The 22,506-nt window shown below is 41.9% G+C and overlaps 4 protein-coding genes across 4 annotated transcripts; 3 read left to right on the forward strand and 1 right to left on the reverse strand.

Annotated features, from left to right (window-relative positions):
• Positions 1 to 664: 664 nt before the first annotated feature.
• LOC128737082 (gamma-glutamylcyclotransferase-like) lies at positions 665 to 1,675 on the reverse strand. The gene is made up of 3 exons (XM_053831639.1): positions 1,582 to 1,675; positions 1,243 to 1,528; positions 665 to 1,181 (listed from the first exon to the last, which is right to left on the reverse strand). The coding sequence occupies exons 2-3, from the start codon at positions 1,348 to 1,350 to the stop codon at positions 750 to 752; spliced, it is 540 nt and encodes a 179-aa protein (XP_053687614.1). The 5' UTR covers positions 1,351 to 1,528; positions 1,582 to 1,675; the 3' UTR covers positions 665 to 749.
• A 2,770-nt stretch (positions 1,676 to 4,445) lies between these two features.
• LOC128737097 (39S ribosomal protein L2, mitochondrial) lies at positions 4,446 to 5,727 on the forward strand. Its single transcript, XM_053831659.1, has 2 exons — positions 4,446 to 4,951; positions 5,016 to 5,727. The coding sequence occupies exons 1-2, from the start codon at positions 4,480 to 4,482 to the stop codon at positions 5,432 to 5,434; spliced, it is 891 nt and encodes a 296-aa protein (XP_053687634.1). The 5' UTR covers positions 4,446 to 4,479; the 3' UTR covers positions 5,435 to 5,727.
• A 4,433-nt stretch (positions 5,728 to 10,160) lies between these two features.
• LOC128735805 (uncharacterized protein K02A2.6-like) lies at positions 10,161 to 11,874 on the forward strand. Its single transcript, XM_053830292.1, has 2 exons — positions 10,161 to 11,273; positions 11,488 to 11,874. Exons 1-2 carry the CDS (start codon positions 10,161 to 10,163, stop codon positions 11,872 to 11,874), a joined length of 1,500 nt encoding a protein of 499 aa, XP_053686267.1.
• Positions 11,875 to 12,900: 1,026 nt separating this feature from the next.
• LOC128735807 (uncharacterized protein K02A2.6-like) lies at positions 12,901 to 14,495 on the forward strand. The gene is made up of 2 exons (XM_053830293.1): positions 12,901 to 13,147; positions 13,192 to 14,495. The coding sequence occupies exons 1-2, from the start codon at positions 12,901 to 12,903 to the stop codon at positions 14,493 to 14,495; spliced, it is 1,551 nt and encodes a 516-aa protein (XP_053686268.1).
• The last annotated feature ends 8,011 nt before the right edge of the window (positions 14,496 to 22,506 follow it).

A 22,506-nucleotide genomic window follows, 5' to 3' on the forward strand; every position in this document is an offset into this window, starting at 1 on the left:
ATTGTGCATAAATTTAGGACCCTGCAATTTTCTCCGGAGTATTTTTAATATTTTATATAACATAAATAGTTTATAGAGTACTTTAAAATACATGAGCATTAGTAGAGCCAAAAATCACAGCACCTAAAATAAATAATTGATGGGTCCCAAATTTATGCATGCACAAATATCTGTATTTGTGGCAGCTCTGCCGTGAACGCTCAGGTCGTGCTAAATGCTCAATATTCTTTGTATAGACCTATTTTAGGATAGTGCATAAATGCCAGGGGGATGAAAGATATACTACATTTTACAAGTCAAGTAGTACAAAATGTCCAGGGCAAAGTACATTTACATGTATTATCTTTCCTCTCATCAGCATCATTATATTAACAATATGACATTCTGGCTCATGGCAGAGAGATCTCAGAATCAGTTCGTGGAGGGTTGGAACGCCTCCGCTTGCGGGCATAGGCGTGTCGGCTATGTTTAGGGCTCTTCCTGAGTTTTAGTGTGTAACATTGCCTCTTTCATCTGGTAGAACTGGTGTTTGAGGTCTCTCTGATAGTAACACAAAGGGGCCTGGCATAGAGTTTTATATGCTATCTCTCTTGGCTGTACTTAGTTTTCAAAATTTCAATAACAAGATAAAAGATCCAAATTACTGATACCTATTAAGCAAAAGATTCATTCCCTAATTTTATATTAATGAGCATTTCAAATATTTTATTATAAATGATAAAAATTCTGCTATTCCACAACAACCAAGGCTAAACATTGACCGTTAAATCCAACTCATATTTCGGATCGCCTGAATGGCCATTATGTTTTATCGTACTCAAAAACTTTAGATAGTAATCTGGAAGTCCTGTTTCTTTTGCTCCAGCAATTATTACGTTGATGTACGTTCTCGACGGCTGTCTTTCAAACGGGCGATCAACCTCTTCGCATTCAAGGTTCGGAGGATTTTTGACCAATTGATAAACACGACATTGTAGTGTTTCGCCATTTTTGGTATGAACTGGAAGCGTTAATGGTTTATATACCTGGTTATGCACACCTTCCTGCCTATCAAGGTCTGGCAAATTGGTGGAATTAATTTCCCAAATAGCACCCCACACACGATGGCCCTGAGCTTCAACAATGGTTGCTGGTGCGCCCTTCCAGCGGGCAGCGTAGTGGAAAAAATCAAGTCTGTAATTCTAAATAAATATCACAGAACTAAAACAATGTGACGTTGAAGTATTTGTTTCTCATACTTACCTCCAGATAACCTACGCCTTTTCTAATTGCCGACGGGCTTTCCATGCGAATTCGTCCAGACCACAGATTACTTCCAAATGCAAAATAATTGAATGAGCCAGCGGTCATTTTGGTGTAGAGAATACTCTATCTGCTTAATTAAGTTTCAATTTGTAACGTCTGATTCTAATCGCTGCGAAAGTCAAACTATGCCATGAAAGAGCTACATGCATAGGTAATACCGAATGTAAACATCAACCTTCGGTGTAACGTCTCGTTCAATGTTTTGCTACAACCCTACCTAAAACTGCAATCAGTTCAGTGATGTGAGTATGCGAATCGGAGCCAAGATTGAATTACCTACTACAAGTATAACTAAATCAACTGTAGTTAAATTTAATGTTAAATTGGACATTAAACAATAAATAAGTTGTAAGTTGTAGCCTGTATATATGTACTACAGTCTACGGTGCAAAACTGTTTATCGGGTCTGCTATGAAGTAATTTGCGGCAGAGATGCCATGTTTTCTAAAAAAATGTCTGCAACTGCTCGAAAACACACTTTTTTAGGAAGTCTGTGAAAGTTTAAAGAGCTTCAAACAAAAATCTGCACCAAAACAATAAAAGTCAGAAAAACTGCAAATATCTGCAAATTTATAATGATCTGCAAGACCGTTCCAAAAATCTGATTTGCGGTTTCGTCACCAACGAGAATGACATTTGCTGAGGATCGCTTATGATGGAGTGAGAGGGGAGCAAAGAGTGGAGGAGAGGATCCGGGAGTTTGGAATTTGATGTTGTTGATATTACTCCTACTGCAAACAGCCTCAGCGAGGGCCTCAGCTAATGTCAAAAAATCTTTATATGTGTGCGTGGTGAAATACTTCATAGGTGCCGTGCGGTGCGGGCTCCCCGCGCTCCTGCTCAGCTCTGAACTTTTATGTTTATCGTTTATGTCAAAATTTTATTGTGTGGAATAGAGTGACTATTCGCTATGTAAGCACAAATCGATCTCTTGTACTCTCATGGAACTGCCTTATAGAAAGTTTGTGAAGATTTGGTGCAAAGTTTTGTCTATCCCTTTCACTCTTTAACAAACCTGTGCACCGACTTCACAAATAGAACAAACTTGGGAAGGTGGCAGCACCGTTTCGCGCACATGGCGCACATAGCAAGTAGCGTTGGATAGGTCGTCTGTTCGATTGGAATGACACTGACAGATAATTCTAGATAGAATTAACAAAAGGGCGAATGTCGCAAATGTAAACAAAACGAGTGAGAGTTACTTTTTGCTGGACCAGCATAGGAAAATCAACCCTCACTCGGTTTGTTTACGCTTGCGACATTCGCCCTTTTGTTAATTCTATCTTCAATTATCATTCCAATTTCGACATTGTCGCCACTCAATGAGGTTTAAAAAGGTGAAGACATTTGATGGTAGCGAAAAATCAGAAAACGACGTCAAACTACAAAAACAAACCGCGTCGGACAATGGGGTTTGTTTTTGGAGTTTTACGTCACGCTTCATCGTGATTGGTCGATTTACGATTCCACCCACACCATGATGAAATTTCTTCATTACACTAACGCCACTTAACCAACATTGCCACACCTGTATATATCACATTGGTCGCCACTCTGTATATAATCACTCTAGTGTGGAATTGTGGATTCTGTTCTGTGGATTATTTTATATCAAGGGGTTTCCAACAGCTATGACTACAACGGACCTTTGAAAAAGTTACCTTTGATTACTTTACTGATTACATATGGAGTGATTACATCGATTATAAACCAGATTGGCTATATATGCTATATATAGTGACGCAAATTACATACTAAAATTAATTTTACGAGATGAACCAGCCCACGGCTGAAAATCTCGATAATAAAGAGAAAAAAAAATTAATTTTTGGTAATCATGCTCAAAATTAGTAAAGATTATTCAAGATCATTACATTTCATTACCATACCATTCTTTTATATGTAATCAATACGATCAATACTAGAAATACTCACAGTAAGAGATACGCGGAAACTAAAGCCAACGATTTGGCATCAGTGTACAAAAACTGCCAGCACTAGCTGCGAAGTAAAAACGTACACGCGTTTTGTTGCTGCTGCTGTTGGTTTTTCCATGACGTTTTCCAAACTGGGGCAAAACAAACCACCAATACAACCACAAATTAGCAAGCTCTACACTCAAAATATTCTGCACATAACTAATACAGTGGACCCCCGTTCGTTTGAACGATTCCTCATGCAAACTAACGGGGTTACTTTTTAATTTGAACAACTGGCTACCCTAAATATGCTGAAACTCGTATGAACTGGCTGCTCTTTGTTATTGTTTTGATGGTTTGATTTAGTTAGCAGTTGCAAGCAGCGAATATTTCATTCTCCGATCGAATTTCTATCGTAATCGTTGGGAAACAGATTGTGAAACTGATTAAACATGCTAGACCAGCACAAACAAATCGTGTTTATGTGCATTGTCTGCATAAGCAAATGATGCCATGTTGAGAATGACATTTGAACCATTTTTAATTTGCACGTTGTGCAAACCAACGGGGTTCAAATTAAAAAGTGTTCAGATTAAAAACGGTCAAACGAACGGGGGTCCACGGTAGTAAATTTCCATATGAAATTCCATATGATTATCATGAGCCATAAAAGCATATAAACACAATCCTCCCGGAAATACACATAGAAATTATACGCGTATGAATAGCATGTGCAATTATACACATAAAAATTATACGCATATGAATAGTATGTGCTAATTTTTGCTTGCACATAAATAATAACTGTTTGGCACATAAAGATCATTTACTGGGCACATTGCAAAAATCTTTATGATGTAGGACACATAGAAACTATACGAAAAGTTTTCTCAGTGTATACTCTGAGTATTTCTAATCAATACTATATGTCGACCAACATTTGAAAAGGGCGGATAAGCCAACTGTCGAACAGAACGAGTGAGAGTTCATTTTCCTATGCTGCTCTAGCAAAAAATAACTCTTGCTAGGTCTGTTTGAGAGTTGGCTTATCCGCCCTTTTCAAATGTTGGTCGACATATAGAAGATCTCAAAAGTAATCTCTGATTACTATGCATATTTATTTGCCTTACTGGAAACCCCTTGATTCATATATTTTTGGTTTTGCGTGTAAAATTCGAGCAGTCGTGTCGTCTGTGGTCTGTCCCTGTTGTGTGTTGTGTCGTGCATCGTGCCGCCCGACCCTGAGTATTCAATAATGGCACTAGTCAGATTGTTCCAAAATTTTTCTTTAAATCGTGTTGTTAACGATGTACGCATTGTTCAAACTTGTAGTATATCCGTAGAAAACCTAGCTAAGGTAATGAACAAACCTAAACCGGGTACGGGAAAAGCCTACCGTCGCATTGTTCATTATCCGGAACAGTATACTGTAGTGCCACTACAAGTGACAAACCTTGCTGGGAGAGATCCGGATACAGGTCGGTTAATAGCGAAAGGAATTGGTGGCGGAATAAAGCATAAATTCCATTGGATAAAGTGGGTCCGTGATGGACCATCGGAAGGACCCCCTCAAATAGAAAAAGTAATTGATGTAATTGATGATGGCTGCCGCACATCCAAAGTAGCCTTAGTAGCAGTCGGCAATGAGCTTAAGTATATTTTAGCAACGGAAAATATGAAAGCAGGAGACTTGATAAAGTCCTCTAGATTTATTCCAAGAATCCCAGGTAAGACTGATAGCCAATATATAGCAAAACTTGATTTATTTTTGCTTTACTATTTTCAATTTAGTTCGGGCAAACGAAGGTGACGCATACCCTCTGGGTGCTCTTCAGCTGGGCACCCAAATACACTGCTTAGAAAAGTTCCCGGGACAGCCATGCCATCTGATTCATGCAGCGGGAACCTACGGAACTATCCTTAGAAAATTTGGCGATTTGGTAGTAGTCCAGCTTCCCTCAAAACAGGAATTCGCTTTTAAACAAACATGCATGGCTACAGTTGGACGGGTTTCCAACATATATCACAATAAGACACCGATTGGCTCTGCTCAAAAAAATCGAGAACTTGGTAACCGACCTCGGTCAGGTCTATGGCAAAGAAAAGACGGTCGGCATGGTAGAAAAATTCGAAAGCTACCTCCTATGCGAGTTATTTCACCTCCCTCAAAACCGGATCTAGAACCTATAAAGTTTACAGCAAGCGTTTGATTGTAATCTTTTGGACAATTAATATAAATTAGTAAATGTATAGAATGTGTTTTGAAAATTTATATTCTACCGTTAGGTAATCTATGGTGCTCGAAATTTTTAATCTAAACTCCAAATGTTTCTGCACCTGTGTTCTTAACCTTGTTTTATTCCAAATCCAAGTTATTTTACGCAGGACAACAACTTACCACAGGGTGTCGCTCCATAATTTAGATTCTAGTTACTTTAGTGGCAACGGTCCGTTACCGATCCTGCGCGGAACGAATGTCACTCAGTGCATTTAAGTTCGAATTAGTTAGGGTCACGACACTGCTGTGTTACCTGAATCACTGCGAATATGCGTTGTGTTCGCGGGATCGTGTTGGTTCGAAAGGTTTCGAAAAATATCGCCCTTGTACCCTGGGCTTGGTGGATCAGTCTTTGGGGGCGTACTTCCGGTTCGCGGATGGGAGTGGGAGCTAAATAGGAGTCAAAGTGCTTTTTGTTTTTTTTTCTTTTTTCTTTCTTTTATTTTGACTCTGACTCTATTTAGTCTCTTATGTGGGCGGTGTTTATACGATCCTATATCCATGCAAGTTGACTTCAGTGATTCTTGGGACCTAGAGTTGAAGAACACTGTCTCGCACGTCAACCCGACCACCAGCTTTTTTTTCTTTTTTTATTGATTATATATAGTTTATATGTTTTACTCATTATATTTTACTTATAAAAATTTTGTTTATTTTTATATATATAAATATATTATTTCCTTTTTGTTTTTTTAACAAAACTAAGTTTACCAACTAATATTACAATCAAAACAAACTGACTAAAAATCCCATTTCTTATTTTTTTCTTTTCAACCTCGTCTTTCACAATGCATTAATAGTTGTGAGAGGCAACGAGAGTATTACAGGTCATTACAGAGGATAGAATTTTGGATGAAGATGACGCTGATGACGAACTATCATTTATTCACTAGACTAGAACGTGGCCAAAGAAAGACAGGAAGGAGGTTTGATCGAAACAGATTCAAAATACAAGGTGGGACCGGCAAACTGAGGGTGGTAGCGATGACCACTCCATTTACTCTGTATAGCAGGCATGTGGGTGCAAGCTAGGGTATGTGTCCCCAACATCGTTTCAATTACAGAACTGCAATGCAAACGGCGTTTGCATCATCTATACGCTGCAGTTTCATTATGTTTTTGCATTCAATACCTATCCTCTGTCATCTGGCATCGAAGACCTGATGGATCCGTTTAATTGACACGATTATTGTTCTCAGATGCCGGGCCTCTCTCTCCGCCTTGGCGCAGCATGGAGGGTATAGATATTTCTTTCTGGCGCCCTGGTCTCCTGGACCCCCTAATGCGCCAAAAATGAACATGAAAAGGGAATATTATGCAGCAAGATAACGCATGACGAACTATGACAAAGACCTTGCTGAGCAATCCTGGGTGATATTGGTCCGAGGAACGGCGCTCAATTGACCGAAGTGTGTTAGTCCAGACGGCCAATACCTACTCAGCTTGCTCGCGAGCCGGACCGAGACCCAATCAGCAATACACTACAGTCCTTCAACTCGCTGAAAAAAAATAAAAAATAAAAGCACAACTTATAAAAAATCGTTTGCTATCGATATTAACTGCATATGCGTTATAAACGAATAAAACGTATGGTTACGTTTTATTTCAATAATACGCATATTCGCAGTGCGTCAGGTAAAACTGTAGGGACTGGAGCGCCAGGCTCCAGGGTTCTAAACCAGCACCCCCGTGTGATTTTTATTCAGCGCCAATATGGTGTTTGCAGAGTGCATATATATTGGAGAGCTGTTGGGCAGGCAAAAGTGACAGCTCCATATAAACTATACGGGCTGGGAATGGCGAAATTTTTTAAATAATTTAATTTCTTCATTTAAAACAGAAATTACTATTTGCGTTATGTGTATTGCAAGGTAACATATCTGTTTACTAAATAATAAATCTATTTTTAACAAACAAACTAAAACGCGGTAGAAATGTTCAAAAATGTAACTATTAACTATGTTAGCGGGATAAAACTGAACAAATATCGATAACCAGCGATTGCTTTTGACCAAGAAAACAATAAATTATACTAAAATCAATGCTACATTCAGTTATTTCGAACTTGGCCTATGCGGCATGTTGCATCCGAAAGCCGTATTTGTGGGTCACCGATTTAATGCTAATTCACTGAAATATTAGTTGCCAAATGTAAATATATATATCGGGGTACATTTCTTGGTTGATTTAAACATTAATTGTTTTGGATGGATAGTTTTGGAAAAAATGATCATTTTATCCAACGCGTTTTTGCTGCATCGAATAGGAAGAGATGCAATGTTTGTTGATTTCATCATAACTATTCGGTACCTGAGAAAATTCAACAGCAGAATTTGCTCTGTATGACATTAAGAATTTTTTAAACCAACCTTGTCTCCTGGACTCCCGACCACTGTGCCTTGGTGTAGACTTTTCTGGAAAGTTACTACCTACCTGTTGTGGTCGAAGTGCCGACGTATCTGCTTCTGATTCTTCACTTTCCCCCTCTTGCTCCGTTTGCTCTAACTCTTCAGCATCAGGAGCATCGACAAATTCGTCTTCTGCTGTCGCATGATTCCCCTCTTTTTTGCACTTGTGGAATCAGCAAAGGAGTCACTGCTTCGCCAGAAAACTCCTTATCGACGACCACAAACGGTATCCGCATGGACAGGGGCGGACTGGGAGCCAAAGGCCCACCGGGCCTTTGAGATTAGGGGGCCCAGTTTGCAATATTTTCATGATAGTAAATTAACACAAAAAACGACTCAAAAGACAGCGTTCCAAGGACAATAATTCGAATGATTATGGGATCTATTTTGTAAGTCATGTCGTGCAACTTGACTCGACTCAGGCACTGTCGAGTGTCGAGTTCCGGGAGAACGGGCAGCATAGCGGCTCGATGCTCGAAACAAAACAAACTCAGTCGTTATTAGGACCGAGTTACCAGCTTTTAGCGTGTGCGTCATATTAGCGGTTCACGGTACTTTAGTTTGGACGCATTTTTCTTCAACCCAATCTTCGCTACTTTGAGTTTTAGTTTGTTCAGCCACCACCACAGATGTTGTTCTATCGACATTATCCATTTCATAGGCAAAGCAGACGATCTAACTAGATTTGGTGAAGATTGTGCCTGTTACATCCTGTAACGGCAAGTTGAACAGCCCACATGAGGGACCATCACGTTGATAAAGTCCACTTCGAGGTTAGAATGGCCATGATTTTACAGTCGATGGTATCATACGCAACTTTGAAATCAATTAAATAATTGTGCGTATAATTCTGTATTCATGAACTTTTTGGAGGATCTGCCGCAGCCTGAATATTTGATTCTTTACTGACCGTGCTTCAGCGAACCCGGAAGAGAACTTTCCACATTCTGATGAGTACCACTGTGCATCTTTGCCAGCAATGCAGCGTTTTCCTCATCTATCACCCATTTATATTTCTGCAGATTTTAAGTTATAGGGTTAATGATATGCAAAATTGCAAGTATCAAATAAGCTGACTTATAAATGATAGGATGTCAACAGTTCAATATATATGAGTAGCTTACTGCGTCTTCACGTCAGAACAGAACAGTTCATAGTGCAGGCGATTCCCGTGCCGAGTTATAGCTATCCCTGGGCGGATCCTCTGCAGAACTTCTTCACACGATTCCAATGTGAGGAATGCCCGAGACTCTGCGCGAATCTTTTTGGTTCCCACCATCTAAAAACGTCAGTACGAAGAGCACGTGCTCGCCAGTCCAGAGGAGAGGTTCGTCAGCAACGAAACACCGAGTTTCTACAAAACAGTCAGGTGCAAGAATTTTGCCATGCCTGTGATGTGCAATGATAGTGCTGGCAACCTGCTTACTGACAAAATGACGGTAAACGGCAGGTGGAAGAGTATTTCCAGACGCTGTTGAATAGAGAAGTAAACACAAAGATCAGCAGGTAGGATAAGAATTTTAAGCGACGGCCAAACTGTGGAGCCATCAACACAGGGGGAGGTCAAAAGAGCAATCAGTGAGCTGAACAACGGTAAGGTTGCTGTAAAGGATGTTATCCTGGCTGAACTTCTAAAAGCGAGGAGCGAGCAGCTGTACGAAACAATTCGCCACCTCATTATCAGGAACAAAATATGGGAGGAAAATAAATATCGGAGGAGTGGTTGATTGGCCTCATTTCCCATAATTTTAAAAACGGACATCGACTTGAGAGTAACAACTATCGAGACATTACGTTGCTTAATTTTACCTATAAGGTGCTCTCCCTATCGTGTGTTTTAGACTGAGTCCGTTAGCTGAGTTCTTCGTCGGTATTGCAGCGACTGGAACCGAGCTGGGAACACGGTCTCGATCAACCGTGTGCCTTTACTCTTATGCTGGGCTCGATCTTGACAGCGGGGCTGTCATCGTACCGGATGCCACGTCAGCACATATTAGATCTATTGTTCAGTAGTCGTATAGAATCACTCGAGATATATTTTAACACGTTGTCATCGTTATTTTAATAAATAGTTAGTTGTATTATGGCGCGTTCATTATTGTTATTTCCCACGATAACCACGGCCACCACAGTCCACTAACGCGTCGTAACAGTGGCGACTCGGGTACGCGGTTTTGTGCAAGTTTTTCGGAAATTTAGTGCAGCAAAATCGCACCCCCCACGCGGAAAAAGAGAAAGCTGCCTATGCCGATGGAGGACGGCCAAGAAAGATTGCTGGCAGCAAACAGCGGCCAGCGCTCGCAGCTTCCAACCGATGCACTTATTTTGCAAATTCTCGAGCAACTGAAACAGCAACAACTCGTGACAAATCAACTCCTCCACCAGCAGTACGAGTCCCAAGAACAGCAACGAGCTTTCATCCGGCAGCAGGGAGATGCACTCCGGAATATTCAAGTACCGACTAATCCAGAAACCATCCTGGATTCATTAGCGGCCAACGTGAAGGAATTTCGGTATGATGTGGAGAGTAACATAACCTTTGCTGCTTGGTTCACCCGTTACGAGGATCTATTCGCAAGCGACGCTGCCCGCCTTGATGATCCAGCAAAAGTGAGACTGTTAATCCGTAAACTCGGTCTCGCTGAACACGAACGCTATTTGAGCTTCATCCTACCGAAAACCCCGAAGGACTTCACCTTCGATGAAACAGTTACCAAGCTAACAGGTTTGTTCGGTACAAGTGAATCATTAATCAGCAGACGGTATCGTTGCCTGCAGGTTACCAAAGGGCCGACTGAAGACTTCGTGACGTACTCCTGCCGTGTAAATAAAAGCTGCGTTGAGTTCGAGTTGGGAAAATTATCGGAGGAAGAATTTAAGTCGCTTATCTACGTTTGCGGTCTGAAATCCGAGGCTGATGCTGAAATAAGGACCCGACTACTGACGATGATAGAGGATAGAACGAGTGTCACCCTAGAGCACCTATCCTCCGAATGCAAGCGGCTGATGAACCTCCGACACGATACCGCTATGATAGAAAATACGGCGAATGCGGTCAACGTCATCAAAAAGCAGCAACCTTTTCGAAAGCGGCAACAATATAGCGGGGAAAGAACGCCGAAATCAGAGGTCAACCGAAATGCTTCGCATAGCAGAGACAAGCGCGAACCAGCGAGTCCCTGCTGGAATTGTGGCATGATGCATTATGCTCGTGACTGCAGTTTCAAGAAACATCGATGTACGGAATGCAACAGGTTCGGGCATAAAGAAGGTTACTGTTCCACTTCGCAGAAGTCCCGCCGCAGGCAATTCAGACGCAAATCAAACAGCATTACAGTGTCTACCAAAATTGTCTCCGCCTCTGTAAATACAGTGCAGCATCGAAGAAAGTTTTTGTCAGTTCAGTCTACAATTTGATACAGCCAGTGATATTTCCGTCGTTTCTGCAGAAACATGGGGTCGACTTGGCAAGCCAGCTACAAGACCACCGTCAGTGCAGGCCAGAGCAGCATCCGGCCACCCCCTTTCGTTAATTTCGGAGTTTGACTGTTCCATCAACGTGAATGGTATTGTTCAGACTGGCACCGTCTTTGTAGTTGCGCAAAACTTGCATATCATGGGACTGGATCTAATAGAAGTGTTTCAGCTCGACTCGGTCCCTATGAAAGCGTTTTGTCAGCAAATTGATTCGAGTACGGTGGTTGATAAGTTAAAAGCAGATTTTCCGGAAGTTTTTAGTACCACTCTGGGGAAGTGCAGTAAGGCGACAGTAAAGCTGGAACTCAAGCCGGGGCAGAAAGCAGTTTTTCGACCGAAACGCCCGGTGGCTTATGCAACCCACCGTGCTGTAGACGACGAATTGGATCGTCTCGAACGCATGAAAATCATCACGCCGGTGGACTACTCCGAATGGGCCGCACCAATTGTGGTCGAAAGCGAATGGGAACATTCGGATTTGCGGTGATTATTCCACGGGATTGAATGACGCACTTCAGCCGCATCAATACCCTCTACCGTTACCACAGGATATATTCGTAAAGCTGGCAAATTGTAAGTTATTCAGTATCATCGACATGTCAGAGTCTTACCTGCAGGTTGGTGTCGATGACGCCACGAGTATGCTACTCTCTATCAACACCCACCGTGGCATTTACAAAGTCAACCGTTTAGCACATGGCGTAAAAGCAGCTCCCGGGGCATTTCAACAACTGGTTGACACTATGTTGGCAGGACTCAAGCACACCTGCGGCTACATCGACGATATTGTCGTCGGTGGAGAAAATGAGGAGGAACATTGGCATAACCTCAAAGCTCTTTTTCAACGGTTGAAGGAATTCGGCTTCACCATCCGTTTGGAAAAATGTTCATTTCAACGACAGCAGATCAAGTATTTGGGACATTTGCTTGACCACCATGGAATTCGACCAGATCCAGCCAAAATAGAAGCAATTAAGCTTATGCCAGCGCCAACAACCGTATCGGAAGTTAGATCCTTTTTAGGGGCTATTAATTTTTATGGCAAGTTTGTGCCAAATATGCGTGCATTACGATATCCATTGGACATGCTGTTAAAGACCGAAGCCAAATTCAACTGGACGGCAGAGTGCCAGGCTGCGTTTGATGAGTTCAAACAAATCTTGTCATCAGATCTTCTCCTAACTCACTACAATCCAAAATTGGAGATTATTGTTTCTGCAGATGCCTCTTCTGTGGGCCTAGGCGCAACCATCAGTCATCGCTTTCCAGACGGGTCACTGAAGGTCATTCAACATGCTTCCAGAGCATTGGCGCCAGCGGAACGCAACTATAGTCAACCGGATAGAGAAGGATTGGCCATTATCTTCGCGGTTCCTAATTCCACCGCATGATATTTGGTCGCAAGTTCCGGCTTCAGACCGATCATGCACCCCTGCTGCGAATCTTCGGTTCAAAAAAAGGAATCCCTGTGTACACTGCCAATCGTTTACAACGATGGGCCCTCACGCTTTTAATGTACGATTTTGTAATCGAGTATGTGTCGACGGATAAATTCGGTCATGCAGACATTCTTTCTCGGCTAATCAATCACCATGCCAGACCTGAGGAAGATTACGTGGTAGCAGCTGTTACACTTGAAAACGATATCAACTCAGTGGCGTTTGATTCGTTCACCATCCTTCCTCTCAATTTTAAGGAAGTACTGCAAAGTACTCGAACGGACCCGATTCTTAGCAAAGTGTACAAGTTCGTTCAAGAAGGTTGGCCAAAATTCTTGCCCAGCAGCGTGAATCATTAACAACAGTGCAAGGATGTATACTTTATGGTGAGCGGCTGGTAATCCCGGTGCAACTACGGAAACGATGTCTCACCCAGCTTCATCAAGGTCATCCTGGAATCCAGCGGATGAAGGCGGTTTCCCGAAGCTACGTGTATTGGCCAGCTCTTGACGTCGAAATAGAGGGTTTCGTTAAAGCATGCCCTCACTGCGCTTTGGTTGCTAAATCACCGGCACATGCGTCACCAGTACCATGGCCAAAACCTAGTCGCCCATGGCAAAGGGTACATATCGATTATGCCGGACCAATAGACGGCGAGTATTATCTATTAGCGGTGGATTCGTATTCCAAATGGCCAGAAATAATTAAAACAGGACGCATTACAGCCTCCGCTACCATTGCCATACTTCGGAATGTTTTTGCACGACTAGGGATGCCGGAGACGTTGGTGTCCGACAACGGCACACAATTTACGGGTGCTGAATTTGCTGAATTTTGCGGTGCAAACGGGATTAACCACGTCACAACCGCCCCATACCACCCACAGTCAAACGGCCAAGCGGAACGGTTCGTGGATACTTTCAAGCGGGCCGTCAAAAAGATACGAGAGAGAAGGCGGCCGATGGAAGAAGCACTGGACACATTTCTCCTAACGTACCGGAGTACTCCAAACCGTTCTACACCAGATGGGCTCTCACCTTCGGAAGTTTTATTCGGACGACGTATTCGAACATCCCTCGAATTACTGCGGGTACCACCGAAGCAAACACCAGAGTTAAGCGAGCAGGGTGCAGCAGATAGGCGAACCTTTCAGCGGAATGATTTCGTGTATGCCAAGGTTTATAAAAACAACGCTTGGAGTTGGGTACCTGGTACGATTCTGGAAAAAGTAGGGAACGTAATGTTTAATGTTTGGATCCAAGACCGACGTCTAATACGGTCGCATCTGAATCAACTTCGAAGCCGATTATCATCCAGTGCTGTACGAGACCAAGAAGCAAAGCAACCTTCGGCGAATAAATCGTTGCCGTTAGACATTTTACTTGATGCTTGGGGCCTGCGAGGTTCATCATCTATTCCATTTTCATCCAGTGGTCAGGAATCTTCGGCGTCGCCCGAGTATGACGTCACCTTCCAGGAACCATCAATATCGCCACCGATGGTGTCCCATAACACGTCGACCAGCGCAGAGCAGTCGTCTTCGTCCACCACATCGTCATCTTCTAGCTTCGAATCTGCAAATGCCAGTACACCGACGGTCCAGTTACCTCGGCGCTCTTCACGTGTCAGAAGGGCTCCTCAATGGCTCAACCCATACGAACGCAATTAAGGGGGAGATATTGCAGCGACTGGAACCGTGCTGGGAACACGGTCCTCTTATGCTGGACACGGTACTCTTATGCTGGGCTCGATCATGACAGCGGGGCTGTCATCGTACCGGATGCCACGTCAGCACATATTAGATCTATTGTTCAGTAGTCGTATAGAATCACTCGAGATATATTTCAACACGTTGTCATCGTTATTTTAATAAATAGTTAGTTGTATTATGGCGCGTTCATTATTGTTATTTCCCACGATAACCACGGCCACCACAGTCCACTAACGCGTCGTAACAGTCGGCGAGTATCAAGCTGGTTTTCATGAGGGTCGCTTCACGATGGATCAGATATTTACCCTGCGTCTAGTAACTGACGAGTTCCGGGAGTACAACTGGCAGACTCATCATATTTTTATGGATTTCAAGGCGGCTTACGATTCAGTCAAACGAAATGAGCTGTGACAGTTATAGGACATGGTTTTCCCACAGAACCAGTTACGTTGATTCGTGTGACGCTGGAGGAGTAATAATTATGAGTCAGAATAGCAGATGAGACCTCACGTGCTTCTTGATTTTGCGGATGACGTCGATATCTCCGAAATCAAAAGTAGAGCAGTGAAAGAAGCCTTCAGGTCATTTATTGAGAAATTGGGACTTACTATTAACAACGCCAAAACGAAGTACATGGCGTGGAAATCCAAATGGTGTTGGTGTCGAAGAGGAACTGAATATATTTTGGTATGCTCGTGACATGTGACAACGATGTAAGTCGCAAAATAAAACGACTAATTGCAGCTGCGAATTGGCCTTTACGCAGGCATTACATTTTGTAGCTGAAGTCCCAAAGCTTGCAAATTTGCATAAACTGACGCTCTAGAGAACACTAATCCTCTCGGTGGCCCTTTACGGACATGAATCATGGACGCTAAAAGAAGGTGATCGACGAATGCTTGGGGTTTTAGCGTAAAATTTTGCAAAATCCAAAATGGCGTGTAGCGCAGACGCATGAACCACGACCTGTATTAAGAATGTAAATATGCTGTTATAATGAAGATAGTGTCTACACACTTAGATTTTATCACCGAGCACGGTAAAATAAATTGCCGAGATCCCAACAGCTGAGATCTCGGTGAAAATCTCGGTAAAACATTGAAACACCGAGATCTTGGAAATCCAAAACATCAAACAACTATCAAACTTTACCGACAATCTCGGTATTATTTTTCCAAGATATCCGGTAATCAATACTGAAACTCGGCTGAAATTGCCGAATATTCGTAAAGCGTAAGCAACCCAAACTGTCAAATTTTAACGAGATTTTCTGTAAAACACTAGCTGAAAATGCCGAACTACGGTATTAATATGCTGAAAACTCGGTATTTTTAAAGTTTATGAAAATCAATAAAATTTTGAATAAACAAAACAATTATTGTTTAACAGTTTAACGGTGTAATAGTATAGTTAATAGTATAAACTATTGAAATGTAAAGTCAAAGTTAATGGTAGAACCACGTAGAACGAGCAAATTTTTCACCTGTAGTGGTTAATTTGCCTATTGAAAAAATTGTTGCTCTGATAAACACAAAGAATTGCTTGTCGTTGGGCATGCAGTTGGTGGCAAATACATCGTAACATTCGCATAGTCTAAGAAAGCCTACTACTGCATGGCAGCAGCCAACGGGAATGTTGTATTTTTTCCATGAGATGACGCATTGGCCTCCACACTGCAACATCTCACCACGAATTATTAGCACTGGATTCACGTTATGGGTTGGGAGGGAATCGTCAACCTAGAGAAATGTTATTCATATTTTATCTTCCAAAATTCAGTACAGTAATTAAAAAAACTTACTCCAATCCATTGCACCAACCCGTTCAAAGGATTTTCCTGTGTTGCGGTTGCATCACGCGTGCGCTTACAGCCTCTGGTAGGGCTCCTAGACCGAATGATAGCCATTTTAACTTTACCGGTAACGAAACTGCTGTCGATCGCGCACAGTTAATTTTTGACATTGCTTTCCGAAATCTCGGTAAAACAGTTTGTGGCTTTTTTCAGTAGCATTTAACGAAATTTCGTTAAAACGATATTGAAGTACCTAGATTCGGCACTTTATTTTACTGAGCTCGGGGGTTTACTGTTTTACTGATCTTCTCGGCAAATAAGATTGCAGTATCTCGGTAAATAAGCTTCATTTCCGATATCTCAGTAAAATAATTTTTCAAGTTACGGTAAAACGAGAAATGTTCACCGATATCACGGGAAAACAGGCCTATTTTTGTGTAGTTCGGTATTTTACTTTACCGAGACTTTATTTTGGAATTCTATAGAATGCCCGACGAAAGAGAAGCCAAAATTATTATAAGCAGAGAATCAAGAAGAAGCCGTAGACTTCGGAGTAGACATCGCACTGATAGATGTGTGCTATCGAGGATGATGCACGTTCAGCTGGTGTTCGAGGGGTTTGAAGAAAGGTAGCCCAGGATTGAGTACTGTACGACCATAATTCATTCAGCGCAGGATCGATAACGGACCGTCGCCACTAAAGTAAACTGAGTATGGTGCTTAAGCCGACAGTTCAATATTTATAAGTAGTCAAATAACTGCGGATGAAATACTAATTCTACTTTTAAATACTCAGAATTGAAGCTGGTAATATTTTCGGAGCTTGGACCCCAACAGCTCAACTTAAATTTAAATGATTTCATGAATCACGGGGCCCAGCAATTGAACATTCGTGAGCCGTAGAAAAAGTTCAGCTTCAGCTTCAAGAACTTTCAATCATCAAATCGGTTGATTTCATGAATCATGGGGCCCCAGCAGTCGAGCAGTCGTTAGTCATAGAAAAAGTTTAATTGAAAGAGAAATTTTGGTTTAAAGTTCGGGGCCCAACAGTCCCATTTGAAGCTGAATTTTCAATCATCAACTGGGGCCCACCGGGCATTTGCCCGGTTGCCCGGTGGGCCAGTCCGCCCCTGCGCATGGAGCATAAACCAAGCTTTACACATTGTTGTCCAGTTGCATCCAATTTACTTGATTTTGGTTTTGGAATCCAGGAATAAGCTACGTAACCAAACACACGTAGCTTGTCTACCACAGGTTTTTCACCATGCCACATTTTTGCTGGAGTTTTGTTTGAAAGAGGCTCCGTCGGACTTCGGTTTACTACATAGACTACATTCAGTACAGCTTCACTACATAAATATTTTGGCGCCCTCGATTCGATCAACATTGTTCGCATTTTTTCCGAAACTACAATTGAATCGTTCGGTTACTCTGTTGTGTTGAGGAGTGTAACCAACTATTGATTCCACCTGTATTCCTTGCTGCTTGTAGAACGTCAATTGTTTCTTACTAAAATACTCTCGCTACAAGTCGCAACGAAGATTAGCAATCTTGACTCCAAACTTTGCCGTCACCATTGCCTCGTACACCTTGAATTAATCAAACACTTGATCTTTCGACTTCATAAGGCACACGACAGCAAAATGAGTGTAATCGTCCACAAACGAATCAAAATACTGAAACCCATCGTGTGTTGCAGGCGTGATTTTTCCACAAACATCTGTATGCACTCTCTCCAACGGTCTTATAGTAGCGGGTCTTATTTCACAGAAGGACAAACGTACCAGTTTCCTTCTGCGCAGGTATCACAAAACTACCATCACCTCGTAGTTCATTCACACCTTTTATCATTTTTCAACTTTGCAGCTTTTTTAAATTTCAATTTCGTATCGACGGTGCCATAGTTCCAGCTTATCACAATCAACTTGTCTAGCTAATAACGGGTGACAACTAAAATTTTGGAATCTTTTTCTGAAGCTGTCAAAAAAGACAAAGATACATTAAGAAGATCTGATCTATCGAAATTAAAGATACATTATCCATTGTTGAAAAAAATTAGTGTACATTTGAAAACGGTCCGTAATCGGCTGTTCGGCGAAGCTTTCGTTTGACGTCGAAACAGGAGCGCTGTACGGCCGTCATGTCCATTTTGCGAATGCATCTTTTGATTCTACCGCAGATACTACCAATCAACTTTTTGCAATTCGTGGTTCGCCAGTTGTTTTTGTACACAAAGGAACACAAAATCCCGAAGAAATCTTCGATTGGGCGCACTGAGACAGGTTTTTCGGATCGTGGTTTTTGGGTAAAAATGGCATTGAATGGGCCGGGTTTATCAGGCCAAAATACGTATTGTCCATCTGCATGATGTTTTTGTAGAAACGGGATCAAAATTTTTTTCAGACATTCGTCTGCTGCATCTTAATTGATAGCCTAACCAGAGGGCTTGCTGTTGAAGAAACGAGCAAGAGTACGATGTCCTTCTGCGACCATAATTTTGGCTGGTCTTCCACTACCTTGCTTGCGAATAGTTGTTGGATCTTAGGATATGGTAAACAGTCGAAGCCGCAACATATTCGCTTTTTAAATGTTGTACCGTATATTGCTAACTGCAAGGAAAATTGTATCATACAAAGTGCGACATAGCTCATAAAAGTGTTATTTTACATCAAATCGTTACGGTATCTTCGGCGCACTTTTTCGTTACATTCCAAGCCATAAGTGCGCCGAAGAGACCGAAACAATTTAAGCTAAAATAGCACTTTTATGAGCGATTGTGGACTTATTGATTGGACAATTTTCCTTGCAATTGGCAATACTTTTTGCCGAGATTTCTGTGGCAATTCGTAGAAGTGTACAACGCGCTCTCGAAATACTTCTTGTTTCGACGTCATTTTAAGCAAAACAAGGCAAGCATAAACAAAACAAAAAATATTAACAAAAAGAGGAGAGAGAGATCTAACACATAGGGTAGAGGATCCATATTTCGCCAGTTGATGAATCCAAAGCCTTTTTGCATATTTTTGGCAGACTTTAAAGAAATTTTTTGACGAGTTGGTAAAATTGAGGACATTAATTTTTTTACCAATTCGTCAAATAATATCTTTTAAATCTGCCAAAATATGCAAAAAAGCTTTGGATTCGTCAGCTGCCGAAATGTGGATCCTCTACCCTACATACTCTCATTTCTCTCTGAGCTCGTTTGTTGTGGAGTCGAAAAAATTCCAAAATCCATCGACAAATAGAACAAGTTTCTTCGTGAAATCACTTCGCCGATAAGTTTTCCATTTTTGGTAAAGCGTGCACGATCTGACAAAAATTGTGGGCCCTATTCTCACAGTCACCTCACCTAAATTTTTTAGGTGAGCGCACAATTTGCGTTTCTCAGAGCCAGCCAGGTGACTCCGCTCACCTGGGTGACTATACAAATCAAATGGGCCCTGCAAGGTGAGGTGAGGGTGACTGTGAGAATAAGACGGGTGAGAGAAGTGAGATGAGGTGAGGTGACTTTGAGAGTAGGGTCCGTATTCAGACGAGGAACATGCATTACGTGGTTTATTTTCAATGCCTTTTTTCCGATTTCCGTCTTCACTTTCCCTGTAACAGGTTCTTCCTTAATGCCTTGCATACTTTCATCATCCTTTGCACTTTCGATAGTTACCGGGGCAGGCATTCTGACAGAAGATAAATATTTTTCTTCCTTGAGTGAGTTCAGACATAGCACAACACAGCAAGTAGTATTGTTATTCTCTGCTGATACCTGTAATAATTGTGCCCCGTACATGCGCTACCCAGCAGACATCGGACGGACGACGGCAGAGCTAATTGCTCCGGGTATGAAATGGGTAAGGTAACTAGGAAAAAGCGCCCAACATAGCCTCTAGACATTCCAAGCCGCTACCTAGCGTCGCCACGTAGCCATACCTGGAAATACTTCTATTTGTATAAGTGAGTAACCAGTTTCAGCCATTTTTTCTATTTTCAGAGAGCGAAATAATACGATATATTCTTGGCCAATTGCACTCTTGCTTTTGGTCTAAATGTTATTTATAGTTCATCTCCGAGGATTCGGAGTATCACTAAGCCTTTATTAGTAAGGATACTCCCAACGACTAAATAAATCATTATCTGTATGGGAAGCGTTTGGTACGAGAGATCCACGCTCTCTGCCTTTCGTTTGATTCGTTTGGAGTTTAATGAACTTGATTCCTTGAAATTCTCTCTGCGGTACATGCTGCACGGTTGGTCTGGTCGTTGACAATAAAATGATTAATTCAACTAATCATAATTTTCCAGGATGCTTTCAAGAATTGGCTGCGTTAGTGTGGGATTAGAGATTAGAAAAAATAGATGAGCGGCAGAGCTTATTGCTCTCGCTAAAATGGAAAACTTCAACGTTGCGATGTTTGTGGACGTCAAAAGGGATAAGGATGAAATAGATGAGCTGGATGTTACACCATCTCTTTTGAGCCTTCCTCCCGGTCCCTCAGTCTCGTCTGGTCGCCCAGTTTCGTCTGACCTGACAATTCTGGGCCACAGATTGTGCAACGGATTAAGGCTTATCCGAATGACTCGAAGGGGCCGTTTATTGTATTCTTCCGCCCCAAAATTAGAAACCTTTCAGTATAATACAAATTGATAAAACAGTTTTCGGGCGAATCCGAGATAACAAAGGTGAGATCGAACAAACTGAGAGTGTCCGTGACAAGCTTGAAGCATAGTAAAGACAATTTCTAGCTGCGAGCTTTTCACGGGAAGGTATCGTGGTGTAGTTACCGATGGGAATCCCACTATCGAATACATTTTGGAGTATGGCGTTAGCTGTTTCAAGATCCCATGCTGCAAAAGGTAAAGGTGCTGGATTGCAAACAATTGCATTCAGCATCAGTCGGAGATGGGAAGAAGAAATTCTTCCCGTCGGGATCCTTTTGGGTAACTTTCGCCGAATCTGCATTACCAAACTACATCCTTCTGAATAGGGTTCGTCTGCCTGTACGCCTATTTGTACCGCGGGTCATGAACTGCCAGAACTGCAAGCATTTGGCTCATACAGCCACCTACTATTGCAACAAGGCACGCTGTAGCAAATGCGGCGACACTAATGTGGAGAACGCTTGCAACGGAAACATTGAGAAGTGTTCTTATTGCTAGGAAGGGAACTCCGCATGACCTTGCGGTATGTCACGCGTAAAAACAGCGCGAGGAAAAAAATAAAAGATTAGCGCTCCCTTAGGGAGCGCTTCAAACGCTCTTTTGCAGAAATGCCAAAAAAGCAAAGCCATTTACCAACGAAAATATCTATACCTTTTTGATTACTAATGAGGGTACTTCTGACGAACCCCTCGAAGGATGTTCTTATGTCATGCAAGAAAGCTCTAAGAGAAAAACAATTAACTCTCCTCGCCGTAGTCGCAACTGCAACTATCAAGCTACAACTGTTGATGCAATTCCACCGACATTTGACATTTGATCATTTGACAGTACGGTACTTAACGGGGCCAAATATGACAAAGTTATGTATGGGACATTTGTAGAACCTCTTATCTATAATTTTGCAGAATAAAGTTTAGCTGTATCTTTTGTAGTTACGGCGCTACTAGTGTCTTATTAGTGACTAAATGAACGTTCACTTAGTCACTGATGAGTTACTAGCATGTAGCACCGTTACTAGCGTTGTACAGATACAAAATTGTAGATTAGAACTAGTTCTACAAATGTCCCATATGTAATACTAGCTGACCCGACAAACTTCGTATTGCCACAAATTAACCTGTGTTGTACATAAATCATGAATCTCGGATGATCTTTGTCACAATCTCGAGTTTTGCAAGCCCCCCAGTGGGCGGCGCTTCCGACGGCGGGTCACCGGCAACACTCGCGACCGTCTCGTCCTGAATGATCTAGTGTTACTATAGATAGTTTTTGTGGTCTTGTATTGACTAATGTTTTATGGAAGAGTCTCGAATTTCTCGAGTTTGATTAGTTTTTGAGTTTCGCAAAAATTTCTGTTTTATTTGTATGAGAGTCCATATCCCCCTACCACAGGGGTGAGAGGTCTCTAACTATCGTAAAATAAATTCAAGACTCCAAAATCTCCCACATGCCAAATTTGGTTCCATTTGCTTCATTAGTTCTCAAGTTATAAGGAAATTTGAATTTCATTTGCATGGGAGCTCC

The sequence above is a fragment of the Sabethes cyaneus genome, chromosome 2 (assembly GCF_943734655.1).
Source record: "Sabethes cyaneus chromosome 2, idSabCyanKW18_F2, whole genome shotgun sequence".
Classification (NCBI taxonomy): domain Eukaryota; kingdom Metazoa; phylum Arthropoda; class Insecta; order Diptera; family Culicidae; genus Sabethes; species Sabethes cyaneus.